The 16,462-nt window shown below is 36.6% G+C and overlaps 1 protein-coding gene across 2 annotated transcripts in view; it reads left to right on the top strand.

Moving 5' to 3' along the window:
• LOC121417283 (deleted in malignant brain tumors 1 protein-like) overlaps positions 1-16,462 on the top strand; it is a 35,246-nt gene that overhangs the window by 13,182 nt on the left and 5,602 nt on the right. Inside the window, exons 6-15 of one of the 2 annotated variants that reach the window (XM_041610929.1) lie at positions 373-732; positions 2,327-2,650; positions 4,871-4,963; positions 6,679-6,696; positions 8,414-8,521; positions 9,660-9,713; positions 10,595-10,624; positions 12,011-12,121; positions 12,992-13,036; positions 14,440-14,547. In XM_041610929.1, coding sequence (XP_041466863.1) covers positions 373-732; positions 2,327-2,650; positions 4,871-4,963; positions 6,679-6,696; positions 8,414-8,521; positions 9,660-9,713; positions 10,595-10,624; positions 12,011-12,121; positions 12,992-13,036; positions 14,440-14,547 — 1,251 coding nt within the window. Of the gene's footprint in view, positions 1-372; positions 733-2,326; positions 2,651-4,870; positions 5,051-6,678; positions 6,697-8,413; positions 8,522-9,659; positions 9,714-10,594; positions 10,625-12,010; positions 12,122-12,991; positions 13,037-14,439; positions 14,548-16,462 lie in introns of both variants that reach the window. The other variant, XM_041610928.1, reaches the window with a different exon arrangement.

Here is a 16,462-nt window from a genome sequence, read left to right as displayed (position 1 = left end):
TGTTGTGTCTCCATTGTGATGAAATAAGTTGCAGCAATAAATAACTAATGCACTTAATCAGTTATCAATCCAATCGTTCAATTCTTGGGATAAAAATTTTGAATAAACATAACTTTAAGTCATAAAATACAAATTATGAATAAACATAATTTCATGTGATAAAATACAAAAGACAGGCCTAGAACTGTTTCACTAGAATAATGCAAATATTTAAAACTCAATAATTTTGTTATCTGATTTTGATCAAATTTCGGCATTTTGCTCTGTGAATTAAATCATATTCATTGAGATATAAATATTTTTGGATTTGATTTAATCATTTCCACATTCCAATAACAAAAGTATATATAAATGTAACATTTTTTTTCTCAGCATATGATTATTCATCGTATGATTATTCATCGTACGATTACTCATCCTACGATTATTCGTCCGATTACCCATCCTACGATTACTCATCCTACGTTTATCCATCGTACGATTACTCATCCTATGATTACTCATCCTACGACTACTCATCCTACGATTATTCATCCTACGATTACTCATCATACGATTATTCATCGTACGATTACTCATCCTACGATTATTCGTCCGATTACCCATCCTACGATTACTCATCCTACGATTATTCATCCTACGATTACTCATCCTACGATTACTCATCCTACGATTACTCATCCTACGACTACTCATCCTACGATTACTCATCCTACGATTATTCATCGTACGGTAAGAATGTCACAGCATTTTCAGGGCCTAATGAACCACCCCCATTTTTTAAGCCCCCCCCCCCCTTGGAAATTACGTTTTATGCTATCACCAGGGGACCGTTTCATGAAAGTTGTCAGCACTGAAAAATCTTGAATCCGCTCCTGCGTAAGTATTAAGCGTTCTAAAAGCAAGTAAAGTTATTATTAGTGGTAGTATATAATAACGGGGAAATAGGGAAGAAAATCCTAATAGACTACAAAATGTCAAAATATATCATGAATGGGCGATAAAACTTCAGAGAAATTATTTAGTAGTGACGATAAAAATTATATCAATAAAATTATAATAGTGGGAGAGAAATAAAGAGGCTAAGGATAAAGTCAGATAGATAGAAAGATAGATAGATAGATAGATAAAGAGAGAGAGAGAGGGTGAGAAGCCCGGGGGGGGCCACTTCCATTCACGAGTGGATACCATGCGCGACCATGGGGTCTCGAAAAGCACCCTAAACACGTAATTTCCATATTCTGAAAATGTACCCCTTAACAAGTATTGGCATGTGAAACCCAACCCTTAACAAGTATTGGAAACAAAACGATACTCTTGGCAAATATTCCCTGAAATGAACCCCTAAACAAGTATAGGAATGTTTTATTGTTAGGGGTCCTTCGGTCGTCAGCTTTACCTTATTTGGTTTAGTACGACCCCACCTTCTACACCTCGCGGAAATCAAATTCTAAACACGAAGTGTTGGGGCAAAAAGGACATCCTTTATAAAACAATTAAATTTTGTTTTATCATCCCCGCAAATTCGACCCTAAACACGTAATTGTCCTAGTGAAATTGATACCCTTTTTTCATTATTTTTGTGTTTTTGACACCCTTATCACGTTACGTACGTAACGTGTCCTATCGTGAAAAAGACATCCTTTTTACGTGTTTTTTTGGTCGCGCATGGTATCCACTCGTCAATGTAAGTGGCCCCCCCCCCCCCCCGGGGTGAGAAGATGGGTTCAAATCTTTGTATTTCATTGATATACCTGTGACTTTCGAACTCGGAATCACCAGTTAGTATTTTTAGATGTTTTAAGTACATTTGGATAGGCAGACTCGGAAAAATTTACACAAATTCGACCAGGTTTAGTACCGACACAGCGTTGCTTTTTAAGACATGTCCTTCACTTTAATTTCGTGATGAACTGTAGCCCTATATATTTATAATTTTATATTTACATGTAGAATTCGCGATTTATGCATAATAGGGCGTTTTCGCAATTTCAAAGGGGACATATTCTAGAACACAGTAATTCTATTGAAAGTGATAGTCAAATCACAATGAAGAGCTGAGAGGCTTTTGTCGAAAGTTGGCGGACCTGGACAACATCGGAATTTCTTGACTCTGGACAACATATTTGCAGTTGTTCTTTCGGTGGAAACATTCGGATGATCTGCTGTTCAAGTCCACCAACTTTCGATAAAAGCCCCTCAGCTCTCTATAGTGATTTTAATTGCATTTTCAAAGGAATCGATGCGTTGTAGAGGGTTTCCCCGTAGTAAATGCGAAAATACCGTTTACACTTATCCGAGAGACAATCTTCTTGCTTCATTACAGCTGAACCCGAACCTGACATTCGACTTGTTGGAGGCGCCAATGCTTTTGAAGGGCGCGTAGAGATTAAACACAACGGAGTATGGGGAACGGTCTGCGATGACTCCTTTTATAACAGTGACGCCGAAGTGGTCTGCCGTTCGCTGGGACTGAGTGGGGGAACGGCCCGATGCTGTGCAGCGTTCGGTCAAGGGACCGGGCCGATTTGGCTGGATGATGTAACATGCAGCGGATACTCTGAAGACTCGCTTGGTGATTGCTATCACAGGGGATGGGGAAGCCACAACTGCGCGCACAGCGAAGATGTAGGAGTCGTATGCGAACCAGGTAGGTCCCCCTATTTAAATCAAATTTTCAGGTTTAATTACAGATCATTGAGAATTGAATGGCGGTTCGCAGCGGTTTCCAACCACCATGAGCAAACCAGAACTTACGCATAATTGACGACGCTATCCTCAAGAGATTTGAGAGAGTGTGTATTTGTGTGTGCGTGTGTTATGTTAGGGTGTGTGTGAGAGAGTGTCGTTGTGCGCGTGTGTGTATGGATGAGGGTAAGGTTTTGTGGAATTGTTTTTGAACAGATATGTATCACTCAAATTATTTAGGTCTGGGACCGACCTAACTGTCACCATATCCGACAGCTTGACCAGGGTTTCAACCACGACCCTCTGTAGCAATATGTAACTTTTCATAATTATATAGCTTGGAACACATGCAGGCGCACTCCAGAATGCCCAGTTAGATGCTGAAGCAACGTACATGCATCGACGTCATTGCGGCGCCATCTTAGAGCACCATGACGCAAAACGATTTCAAGGAACCTAGAAAATCCATCAACTGCCATCGTATAACAAAGAGCAACCAAGAAGTCTTTGTCGAAAATTGGTGATATCAAAACAGCGGTTTCGTCCTGTTGTTTGTCCTTTACTCTAGCTGGCTGAACGACACATTTTCAATATTTTCGACGGCTCCGAAACTTAGGATGAAACTGCTTTTCCGGTTCGCCTATTTGCGACAATGACCTCCCAGCAATCAGTTGTCATATGACGGCATTTTCAATAGGCCTAGATTTTCTATGTTCTTGGAAGCGTTATGCAACACAGTGTCATTGCCATCAGAAGGAGAGCGCTATGAAATTATGACATAATATTCATCAGGTCTATTCTAGTACATGTATGATGATTTATGGAGGACAAACACGGGGTATTAAAAAAGAGCCATGATTTTTGAAAATGGAAGATGGCGTTGACAACGTGCTATATTAAAGAGGAAGCCAACATGACCAATAGCGCGTGTGTGTGTGTGTATTTAGTTTTGTCAGACGTGTATCAATTAGATATGATTATTTACCTCTGGGACCGACCTTTAATGTTATCATCCGAAAGACGTGACCAGGGCTTGAACCTCGAACCTCTGCATCAATTTGTAGCTTCCCCACAGCTTGGATTACAGGCGCAAGCCACAACGCCCAGTTACCAAGTGGCAAAAAAGTAGGCCTGTTTTTCATCTCAGAACCATCTAGTTTCTCTGGAAAAATAAAATTATAGGCTAATTAATTCTCTTTATTACTACTAGTAGTCTGGTATATTTATATAAAACGAGAGCGTGTGTAGTCTCTTATTATATATAAATATATCAGACTACCAGTAGTAATAAAGAGAATTAATTAGCCTATAATGTTATTTTTCCAGAGAAACTAGATGGTTCTGAGGTGAAAACAGGTCTACTTATTTTGCCACTTGGTAAATGTGATATCAATGTATTCAGTGATGAAATAGTGTGTTATCATTAAAGTGGGCCTATCTTTGAAGATAGGCCCACTGCTTAGAAAGTTGCATTATGGGAAAAGAACGTAGCCAGATATGAGCAGTCGTGGAATTGAGGTATGGATGCTTAGTCAGCAAAGTTGTGTGCTATTTAACAGGGAAAATAAATTCGCTTGCTCGTAAATTCTAAAGGGATACTCCAGGCCGAATATATTTATAACTAAATAAAAATGCACAGAGCGAAATGCTTACCATTTCATCGAAATCGGACAACAAATAACGGAGTTATTGAAGTTAAAGATTTGCATCATTCCGGGGAAATAGTTCAAGGCATGCCTTAATGAATATTCATTAGGTGGGCTGATGATGTCACATTCACACTTTCCATTTTCTTCTTTTCTTATTTTATTGCATAAAATCGTAATTGTTTCATTTTTTTCAAAAATGTGTATATGTGTCTCCATTATGATGAAGTAAGTTGCAGCAATAAATAACTAATGCACTTAATAAGTCATCAACCCAATCTTTCAATTCTTGGTATTTTTTGAATAAATATAATTTAATTTAATAAAATACAAAAGACAGGCCTAGTTCTGTTTCACCGGAATAATGCAAATATTTAGAATTCAATAACTTTGTCATCCGATTTTTATCAAATTTCAGCATTTTGCTCTGTGAATTTTTTCCTATTCATTGAGATATGAATATCTTTTGATTTCATTTAATCATTTCCACATTCCAAGAACAAAAGTATATATAAGTGTACCATTTTTTTTCTCAGCATATGATTATTCATCGTATGATTATTCATCGTACGATTACTCATCCTACGATTATTCATCCGATTATTCATCCTACGATTATTCATCATACGATTACTCATCCTACGATTATTCGTCCGATTACTCATCCTACGATTACTCATTCTCTGATTATTCATCCTACGATTATTCATCATACGGTAAGAATGTCACAGCATTTTCAGGGCCTAATGAACCCTTATTTACCAAATAAACAAAGAATCACGTTTCACTAACCTTTTCGGGAGTGGTGCATCCCTTCATTTGGTTGTCTTTTTTTTGGGGGGGGAGGGATCACATGGTTTTACGAGTGAAGCTCTTTGTCAAACTTTCTTCACCAAAAACACGTTCATTTTTAGAGTAAAACATTTTTGTTTGGTTGGTTTTATTTAATCATTTATTTATTTATTCATTTTATTCAAATTTTCCTTGATAAGAAATTACCTTCAACTTTTGTTAACAAACCAGCACCCCCTCTTAGCTCTCAGGAAATCGTTCCTACACTCTAAAAACAAATTAGTCAAAATGACTAGTTAATAGGGTCAGCTGGGAGCGACTGTTATTCTAGTCATATTTGACTATTTTCTAGTCATATTTTACTAGAAGGGAGTTATTTCTGACTAGAATATATGTCAGAAATTCGAATATCAGTGATTGCCATATCAGTTGCACCCAGCTGACTACTAGTCTAGTCAATTTGACTGATTTGTTTTAAGAGTGTAGGTCCCTGAGCATTTTGACTTTAACTCATTCTACAGCTACAATGAAGAAATTTCTAACAAAGTTTGAGATGAAGAAATCAGAGTCGTTTGTCTTCAAACATGAAAGTTGTTGCGATTTGTTGTGGCGATTTTTATATCATTATTATGCAGAATATAAAAAAAATCAATGTAACACTTCAATAACAATGATATATTTATATTTTTAAATTTACGATTGCTTTAATGTTTTGATGCTTATCACTCGAATGCTTGTAGATACATAGTGATGTGATGGGGGAGGTATTGTGAGGGTTGGCTTGAAGTGACCAAGTCACATGTATGACCATTGTATTTTGCCGATTCTAAATATCTTCATTTTATTTTTACCATTAGTGTTCTTACCTGGATGGGGTTGGGAGGTTTGGAGAGGAAGACTTGTGGGTTATGGCTATTAAGTTAGCCTTTGTTATTGCTTTCTGCAAAATCTTCTTTTTCCCTGTAAAATCAGGGGTTTTTTAACAGTGTACCAAACATTAGCATCTAAAATCAAATATATGAAAAAAAAATGTTTAGTAGCTCAGAATCTAAAAACATGAAATCATTTTAAGAAAATATTAATAATACTATGCATCAAAAGGTGAAAAGAAAAGAAAATGACCAGGGCGCCGTTTCATACAGCCGATCGTAAGTTAAGAGCGACTTTAAGAACGACTGGTGATCCTTTCTTGTGGGATATGATATTGACCATTAAATGTTCATTGGTGATTATTTAGAGCGTAAGAAATGTTCACCAGTCGTTCTCAAAGTCGCTCTTAACCTACGAACAGCTTTATGAAACACTCACCAGATAAAAATAAACATATTTTTGTTGACTTTGACTTGGAAACCGGTAGGAAATAGTATGGATTGCAATAAATAATTGATAAACAAAAGTGATGTGGTAGGATTTAAAAATGAATTCAAATAGTACCCAATAGAATAATCATCTGAGTACTGGCATGTGTAAATAAATTGGATTGGAAGATATTCCTGAAATAATTCGTTCTTTTCAAACTTAATCATTAACTTCTTCTTTCGTTTATCTACAGATTACGTGTTGCATTCTAGTAAGTATTCGACTTTTTTCATTTTTTTCCGTTTTACTTCAGCGGGGTAGCCCTTGCAGTTACAAAACTTCTCTACCAAGGGGGTCCTGCACACTCTAAGAAATAAAATGTCAAAATTGAACCCCGAAAGCTTGATGCAAAATCAGCACCCTATGGGTTCAAAATTTAAACCTTTGATTTGGGGTTCAAAATTTAAAGTTTTGATTTGGGGTTCAAAAATTGAACCCTGCGCTTGGGGTTCATTTTTGCACCCTGCGGGTTCAAAACCGCACCCTAGGGGTTCAATTTAAAATTTAGGGGTGCAGTTTTGAAACCGCAGGGTGCAAAAATGAACCCCAACCGCAGGGTCTAATTTTTTAACCTATAGGGTGCTGATTTTGCATCAACCTTTCGGGGTTAAATTTTGACCCTTTATTTCTTAGAGTGTGCACAATTAAAAAAATACATATAAATAACAATTTACACACATAAAGACTTAAAACTGTATACACAACTAAAAATATTAGCTTAAATAAAATCGCATGAAATTGAAATCAATCAATTTATTCATTTTATCCCTAAAACAATGAGTACATAAAGCACACATCAAAAATAATATACTAATGTGATATACATGTATGATTATGAACAATATGAAAAATATAAGATAATACAAGTAACATATATATGAGTAGGACTATTAGGCCTATATAATGATATAAGAAATGAAAACGACGGCCTTAAACTGAAACCAATATTGGCATTGTATCAGTAGATTTCGGTTTATACAATAGTGTCTCTGTATCATCGGGATGCCTTCAAAGGGAGTTTGATCATGCACTGCAAAAACTCTGGTGTTGATTTACCACCAGTCCGGAATCTAAGTATGCCCACGCGAGAAAAGTGTTGAAGCAACACCAGTATGAAATCAAACCGATGCTGTTTTAATACTAATTGGTGTTGTATTAACACATATCTGGTACACAGCAAAAACTGTGGTGTAACCGGTGTACATAGAGGACCACACCAGTTATTTTACGCCGATGTTAAATTGGTGGTGTTATTGTCACATGTAAAGGTGTTATTACAACACCTTGTTATGTTCAATCTCTAGGGTGTAATTTTAACACCTCAGGGTGTGGTCCTCTATTAACACCAACTGGTGTCAGTTTTAATACCATAGTTTTTACAGTATATTAGACCAAAACCAAACTGGTGTTGTTTAACACTTCTCTGGCGTGGACATACATAGATTCCAGGCTGGTGGCAAATCAACACTGGAGTTTTTGCAGTGTAATAACTGCACCTGACACTTTTCTAGATTAAGTACATTGTAAATCTAGGGTTTTACACAAAGGCTTGCGTGCTAGGATTATACCACCTGGCAATGGACCAACCTGGGATGGCCGGGGGCATGACATTTTCTCCGGCGACAATAAATTCGGGCTTTATTTCCTCCAAGATATAGGGTTATGGTTGCATTAGGGTTTTATGTTAGCTTACAGGTTTAGGATACGGTATAGCGTTAAATCCAGCCAAGGATTAAGTGGGTCATTTCGGTAGTGTGTGGACTTTACAGCAGACAATTTGTCGCCAGAGCAAAAATTTTACGGAACCAACCAGGGAATAGGACAATTTCTGTAGACCGATCGTGAATTCCCATTTCTGGTTGGTCTCTATTGTGTGTGTGTGTGTGTGTCCCTCCCTCTCTCTCTCTATCTTTCTCTCTCTCTCTCAGGTTGCCGATCCGATCAGTTCGAATGCTACAACGGTGAATGTATACCAGGTGCTTGGATATGTGATCACGACAACGACTGTAGTTACGGAGAGGACGAATACAATTGTGGTAAGATCTCTAAAAAAAATCAAAGTTTCTGTATATCAGGTGAGTCATTAAAAATAAATGAACAAACCAAAATATCGATCTGTTATCATGTTTCTGCAGCTTGGTGGCATGGCCCTAGTCTGTAGGCACAGACCCTGATTGAAACTTTTATCAACAAGTGTGTCTCCACGCAAAGACTAGCTAGCACATACAAAACTTGCTGTAGAGGGCCTTCAGTGTGTGTGTGTGCGTATTTGAGTTTTGTCAGACGTGTATCAATGAGATATGATTATTTACGTCTGGGACCGACCTTTAACGTTACCATCCGAAAGACGTGACCAGTACATAAGGCATGAGTAGGCTCCAATTTAGACCCTTTACCCGAGTGAAGGGTTTGCACAGCAGAGTAGCATGGCCCCAGCTGAGACTTGGAACTCTTTGAGGGTAACCCCAGTAACCCATCCAATTTCTTGGAACGGTTTGCAACCTTATCACCGTGAGACCAATGAGGAGTCAAAACAATGAGAGCGCCCCATGTCATCAACCCCAACGAAGGCCAACAAAAGTTTGGCCATTTACCTTGGAGACTACACTGCAAAAACTCCGGTGTTGATTTAACACCAGCCCGGAATCTATAGATGTCCACACCAGAGAAGTGTTAACACCAGTTTTGGTATAACACCAGATAGATGTTTATACAACACCAATTAGTTTTAAAACAGCATCGGTTAGATTCCAAACTGGTGTTGTTTAACACTTCTCTGGTGTAGACATATATAGCTTCCGGGCTGGTGTTAAATCGATACCGCAGTTTTTGCAGTGTATATGATACAGGTACCTGTAAAATAAGAGTAAATATTGTACAAGATGGTGTGTAGGATTGGGAAATGCTGAAGACTTCATTGACCAAATTTTGTTCTCATATCATCATCATCATCCATTCTATGTATTTTCAGTCGCCCCTTGTATTTCGTTTTAGTTCAGCAAGGTAGCCCCATCAGTAACGAGATGCTATATAATTGTACATGGGGCCATGCAAAAACACATAGATGGAGGTATAAATATTTAGAAGTAAACAGAAGATATTTGAATATAATTTAATTTCGAATGCAAAATAGTTTAATTGATAAGGAATTATATCATTTGGGTTTTTTTAAAGATTACCCACCGACTTCATGGCCAACATGGGAACCGGAGACTACCGAGTCTAATAGTAAGTATAGATCAACGAACGTTGAGGGTGGCCAAACTGCAAAGTTTTGACGCCCTCCACGTTCATTGGTATAGGAGAAGACCAATGTTTACACGTTAATGGGAATGCTCACCATGCCCATAATATTTGTTTTAATAAAAGCAGATAGAATAATAAAATACCCGGGGAAAATATATATTGGTCAAGTTCTACTGTATCCATCACAGATAAAGAGATATATGAATATGTATTTTTCATGTGTGACGCCATTTGAGACCAGCTCTCTTATATTGCAGATGATGCACATTTCATGATTTTTTTTTCAAGAAACATGAAAAATTTTGTCGAAGCTATAGAAGGTAGTTTGGAATGATGTCATATAGTAGATGATTTTTCCAGGCCTTTCCACAAAAAATAACAAAATTAACTTCATATTTTTTTATAAATTGATTTATAAGAAATTTGCTTTCTGGGAAATGAATATTACACGACATAAGAAGAAGCTGATCGTCGCTTTAGAAATTAGATGCTTCATTATTCTTTATGTGATTTTCATCAAAATTTTCCCACTTTTATTAGTACGAACTTATCGTCAGGGTGAATTTCCTCTTTAAGTATCCGTAGCGGAAAGACACCAGCTATTTTTAATTTCATTTCTTCACACCAGACGGAAAGGAAGTTGTTTATGTACTAGATCCAGACAATAAAACTTTTTTAGGTCAGTGTTTGCTTTGTAATCAACAATCTTCTCAGGGTTCTATGAAAGAAAATAGTAACACCTTAGCCTTGTGGAACACTTCTCAGTATACCATTTTTTTACACTTTAAGATGAATTGGTCACTAATAAGTAAAATGTAGTGTATCGTGGTGTGGTACATGAAACTTAACTTTTCTTTCTCTAGATTTGCCACCATGGACAACAGAGACATACGGTACGTAAATAAAGTTCATGTGATATAATACTTGAGCTATTTTCATTCTTGATCCCTGACCGCTGTAGCGGACCGTGACCCGGAGGAGACAAAGCATTGGGGGGGGGGGGCACTGCATTGTTTGTGAACAATGCCGTGCCCCCAATGCTTTGTCTCCTCGGGGTCACGGTCCTCACTGCCTGACCGTCAAAGTTGCTTTCGCATAACCGTCGCTCGAGTTTTACGATGAATATTTTAAGTGAATATTTATCCACAGTCGAAGTATACCATCCATTAGCACTGTGTGGATTAACCTTCAGATAACCTTACTAAGTCGAAATCCTCAACCCCTTATTATGAGAGTTCGGATCCCCAAACAATAACTTACACAGTGGCGAACAGTGACCCGGAGGAGACAATTGATTTGAGGGGCAATTCAAGTTTCATATGGAAGATTTAGAGAGGCGTTCCTCAAGGCTGCGCAATGTCACCAGATATTTTCCTCTGGAATCCTTAGACTATGATGAATACAAACCAAACAATTTATAAATTCAGTGGCGGACCGTGACCCGGAATTAGACAAAGCATTGGAGGGGCACAGCAAAGGATTCCAGAGGAAAATATCTGGTGACATTGCGCAGCCTTGAGGAACGCCTCTCTAAATCTTCCATATGAAACTTGAATTTAAATTGGTCAAGATGTGAAATGTATAAGTCACAGATGGTTTAAGATTACGTCAGATCAGAACGCATGCAAGAACACAGTAAATGTATTGATAATGAAAGCCAGTGAGGTCTTTGTCAAGAACTGTCCAACCGGAAACGCAGTTTAGTCCTGAGATTCGGAGGTGACAGAAAAATACGAATGATTTGTCCAGATTCCTGAACATAACAGCTGTTTTTACGGTGACATGACATTTGCTTTAGCTACATTTGCTCTGGTCTTTATATCTAAGAGGACATAGGTTAAATTATGATTGCAATTAGAGGGGTTTTTTGGCCACAATAATGCAAAGCTAAGGATTAGGGTTTACTATGTTTTGGGGGTTAGGAGTTATGTTTGGCTGAACGTGCAGATTTTCCATTGGAGCAATTGTCGCTGGAGCAAATGTCATGGAACCGTTTTGACTCGACAAAGACTTCTGGGTTTTTGTTTTGTGATGAAGGGCACTTGACTATGTATTTTCTTTCGTGAATTCGTCATGCGTTGTGGAGCGAAGAGCATCTAATTAAATTAAAATCCCCTTTCTGACATGTGAAAGTCTGGCCGGTGCCAATCTTTAGTGAGGTGTTGGCAAGCTAGGAATCAATGTACCGTCTGGCGTGAGACTAACTGGGAAGTAGGCGAAGTGGGTGTATGTCGATCGGAAATTTACTTTTCTGTTTGGTCTCCCCCTCTATCACTTAGGTTGTGGACCCGATCAGTTCCAGTGCTACAACGGTAATTGTATTCCAGACTACTGGCAATGTGATTATATCAACGATTGCTCATACAACGAGGACGAACAAAATTGTGGTGGTACGATCTATTATGATAACTCTATATACATATAAAGAAATATATATATATATGTTTTATATATATATATATATATATGTATATAAATATTTGTACATAAATAAATATATATATATGGGTACACACACACACATATATATATATATATATATATATATATATTGTAAAGAAATGGATGAAGAGAACAATGGTAGGCGTAGCTTAAATCAAGGTTCCCCAGAGCTATCTACCCTTTGGAAAAATTGGTGATGCCGAAAAAATGTCTCTGCCGGGAATCGAACCCGGGCCCCCAGCTTTGAACGCCGGTGCCTTAACCACTAGACCACAGAGACGGGTTAATGGTTAGGGCGAGCCAGATCCGATGGACCGTCAGATAGACAGATTTTCGACACTATACCAATTATATTTTCCTTTGTCGGGTGAAGGTGAGTTTTGAACAATGACAAGCCGCCATGCGTCAGCTGGATCGAAGCTATTGCTTTGATACAGTACACGTATGGGAGAAGAAATACAAATGTGTAAAGCTTTACATGTACAACAGCTTTTGGCAACTCTTTTTTATTTTAATATTGTAAAGAAATGGATGAAGAGAACAATGGTAGGCGTAGCTTAAATCAAGGTTCCCCAGAGCTATCTACCCTTTGGTAGATATATATATATATATATATATATATATCGTTTTATTTCAGCAGCGTGGCCCCATCATTAATTGAGATATTATTGTACACGGGGGCCCTGCCTTACATAACAACACATAGTAACAGAAATATTTAGAAATTCAGAGATGATACTGGAATATAGTTTGGTTTCTGATGCAATGTAATTCAAGTGATAAGGATTTATGTCATTTCTTGTTGTTGTTTTTTTAAGAATACACGACATATTCATGGGAACCGGAAACTACCGAGTCTTATGGTAAGTATAGATCAACAAACGTTGGGGGCAGAGAGACTGCTAAAACAAATATAATGTTGTCTTACCAACATTTATTTTTTTATTGTCCTGAAGTTAGGCGATTATGGGAATAGATGAGTAAAATATTTCAACTGAATGAACTTGGCAGTGACAGTTGGAAAACAACTTTCATGGGGATATCTGGAAATACTACAAGAGTAACTTTAATAAACTTTATTATATTTTTAATTAAGTATATTATTTTTAGTTCAAGAAAACGGGGAATATTGCCAACCGTACAAAAAGTGACACATTTGGTTAAATAGAGATACGGAATATCAAATAGCGTTTAAAAAGGGGAAGCTGGGGGAGCACTTAAGGAAATGGGAACAAATCAATGCATAACTTTCTGAATACTATGGATGTATTGGTTGCTTAATTTTTTTCTGTTTTGTTTTGTTTATTTGTTCAAAGACAGATAGTTGTACCAGAGCAGGATGCATCGTGTGTGGGTGTACGTGTGTAGATGGATGTGTGAGTTTTATGACGGGGAAGGGGGGGAGCTGTGGGTGGTGGTGAGTTGAAGTGAGCTTGTGTGAGTGTCTGGGAAGACAGATGGGGGGGGGGGGTGCCGGGGTATGGGAGTAAGGTGGGTGTGTAGGGACGTTTTAGGATAATAACCTTCCTCTAATTGACCTTCAAAATAATCTTTTATCCTTTTTCAAATTCTTGTACAACTAATATGTGCAAAAGAGATTATTTCTATTTATTCAGGGAAAAAGTCATCTTTTACAAAGTATGTTTTTTGTCGATTGATATGGGGTTTTCCCCTCTGCTTTTCCATTGTTATAGAAGAGAAATTTGGCAGTTTAATTTCATTTGTAATCATTTTAAAAATATTTGTGATCTCAATGATATTGATATTTATTTGTTTGATTGTATGCAAAGAATTTTTATTTATATGAATTGTGATTGTAAACTTATTGATTTGAAACAGGAAGAAAATAGAATATTATTCAAAACAAAAAAAAGGATAGAGGAAAATATTGCTGACGGTATACTGAACCCATCACAAAATGAGAGATGAATATTCGTTTTAGTATGTTTGACATCATATGCGACAAGCTTTCTTATTTTTACATGAGATGCACATTTCCTTCCATTTTTTATGAAACATGAATTAAAGCAAAAATGTCGAAAAAAATATAGAACAGGAGAATAAAGAAAATGGTATCTACATAAAATTCCCAATAGAATCTCCAAATACAAATGCTTTTCTTATATACACCATTTTCCCCTCCCTATTTACATAATATACATATAGGTCTATAAATGCGACATACAACTACAAAATCAGCCTAATAAATAGGCCTGAATATAAATACACATAACAACAAAATAACTTTTTTGTTTACCTTTTAAAGGATGTATGCCTGACGAATTCAGCTGTTCCAATGGTTATTGTATCCCTCATTATTGGGTTTGTGATCATTATAGCGACTGTCTCAATAACGAAGATGAGGAATATTGCGGTAAGTTTGATTTGGTTTACTAATATCTTTATTTTTTTATCTAGAGAAAAACAATATTCAAATTCCATTCGGTTTGATTAAATAATACTCATCAAAAAATCCGAAGACTAACAATGTGGATTTACATTTTTAAAAAACTCATAACAGAGAAATAAATAAATACATAATATTCAGTGACCATTCAAAAAAATATGAAATATGTTTAAATGCAATAATAGTATATTAAGAAATAGAATGAGCAGATGCATGTAACAAGACAGATTTAATATATATATATATAAAGGAAGAGGGCCCTTCGCACAACGTATTGCAGCGCATCATGTCTTGCATCAATGATTGAGTCATTTACGTCTATATATATATATATATATATATATATATATATATATATATTAAAAAAGTATTTAAAAAAATCCGATCCGATATTGGAACAAATAGCATGTTGCTCATTTTATGAAAATGTGAATGGAACATGTCATTTCATTTGAGGTTAAATTAATCGAAAGTATACTAGTATAACCATTTTGAAATATTGCAAGCCTTTAATTTGGGGGCAAAGGCCAAATTAGTTTCAAATCGTAGCAGAATGGCATTGCTCAGGCGTCCATTTATTGATACTACAAATAAACGGTCTCGGGTAAATAGCCCTGAAAACATTGCCAAGTTTAAGAATGCTTTAATGGCAACTACATGGGATGACGTCCTCTCAGATCATGATGTAGATAGTTCATTTAATACTTTTTTTGATAAATTCATGCTATTGTATAATGATAATGTCCCATTTCAATCTGTGGACCGTCCTAGTCATAAGAAAATGCCTAAAATGCCATGGATTTACGCATTCTTTTCTGAGATCAATTAATAAGACAAACAGACCTTTTCACAAATATAAAGTTGGTAAATGTGAAAATTCACGAAGAAAATATTCCAGTTATAGAAATAATATATCTGTACAGCGCTTAGACACGTCGTTCCGATGTATTAAGCGCTATATAAAAGCGGATTATTATTATTATTAATATCCTCACTTCACTTTTGCGCACTGCTAAACAAGAATATTATGCTAATCGATTGAAGGTTGCGTATAATGACATTAGGGCAACATGGAAAGTCATTAATATCTTATTCAAAGGAAAGCAAAAAGTATCTAATATAAATGAGTTGGAGGTTAATGGCAACTTGATCAATGATCAAGTGGAGAAATTATTGTGGAGAAATTTAATACTTATTTATATAACATTGGCCCTAATTTGTCAAGGGAAATACCAGACTTTCAAAAACAATTTCGTCATTATCTTAAGTCACCAAACGAGCAAAGTATTTTCCTCTCGCCCATAAAAGAGAAGGAACTTCTTGATTTAATAGGTGCCTTAAAGAAAGGGAAAAGTCCAGGGTGTGATAGTATTGGAAATGGTTAAATTAAGGAAATGCAAAATTACTAACAAATCATCGTCCAATTTCTCTATTAACAACCCTTTCTAAGCTTTTAGAAAAGCTAGTATACGTACAAACTGTAATCTTTCGTTTAAAGATAGGAAGTAAACCAGATACCTTAATTGGTACTGGGGACCGTTTCATAAAGCTGTTCGTAAGTTAAGAACGACTGGTGATCTCGTCTTACGCACTAAACCATCACCAATAATCATTTTGGTATATTATATACCAAAATGATTATTGGTGATGGTTTAGTGCGTAAGACGAGATCACCAGTCGTTCTTAACTTACGAACAGCTTTATGAAACACACACCGGGTAACAAGTTAAATAGTTTGCTGCTGGAAAGGACTGCTTTTTATACTCGGTTCTTGGTTTTGCGAGATACATGTTGGTAGGGTAGGCCTATATATCTTTTAAGATCTGGAACCCGTAACACAAAGGTTGTTGATTAATCGCTAAATGACAAAGCCAATCAAGAT

This window comes from Lytechinus variegatus, chromosome 6 (genome assembly GCF_018143015.1).
Source record: "Lytechinus variegatus isolate NC3 chromosome 6, Lvar_3.0, whole genome shotgun sequence".
In the NCBI taxonomy this organism is placed as follows: Eukaryota; Metazoa; Echinodermata; class Echinoidea; order Temnopleuroida; family Toxopneustidae; genus Lytechinus; species Lytechinus variegatus.
Note: the sequence above shows the minus strand (reverse complement) of the source record. Positions and strands in the feature narration are given on the sequence as shown.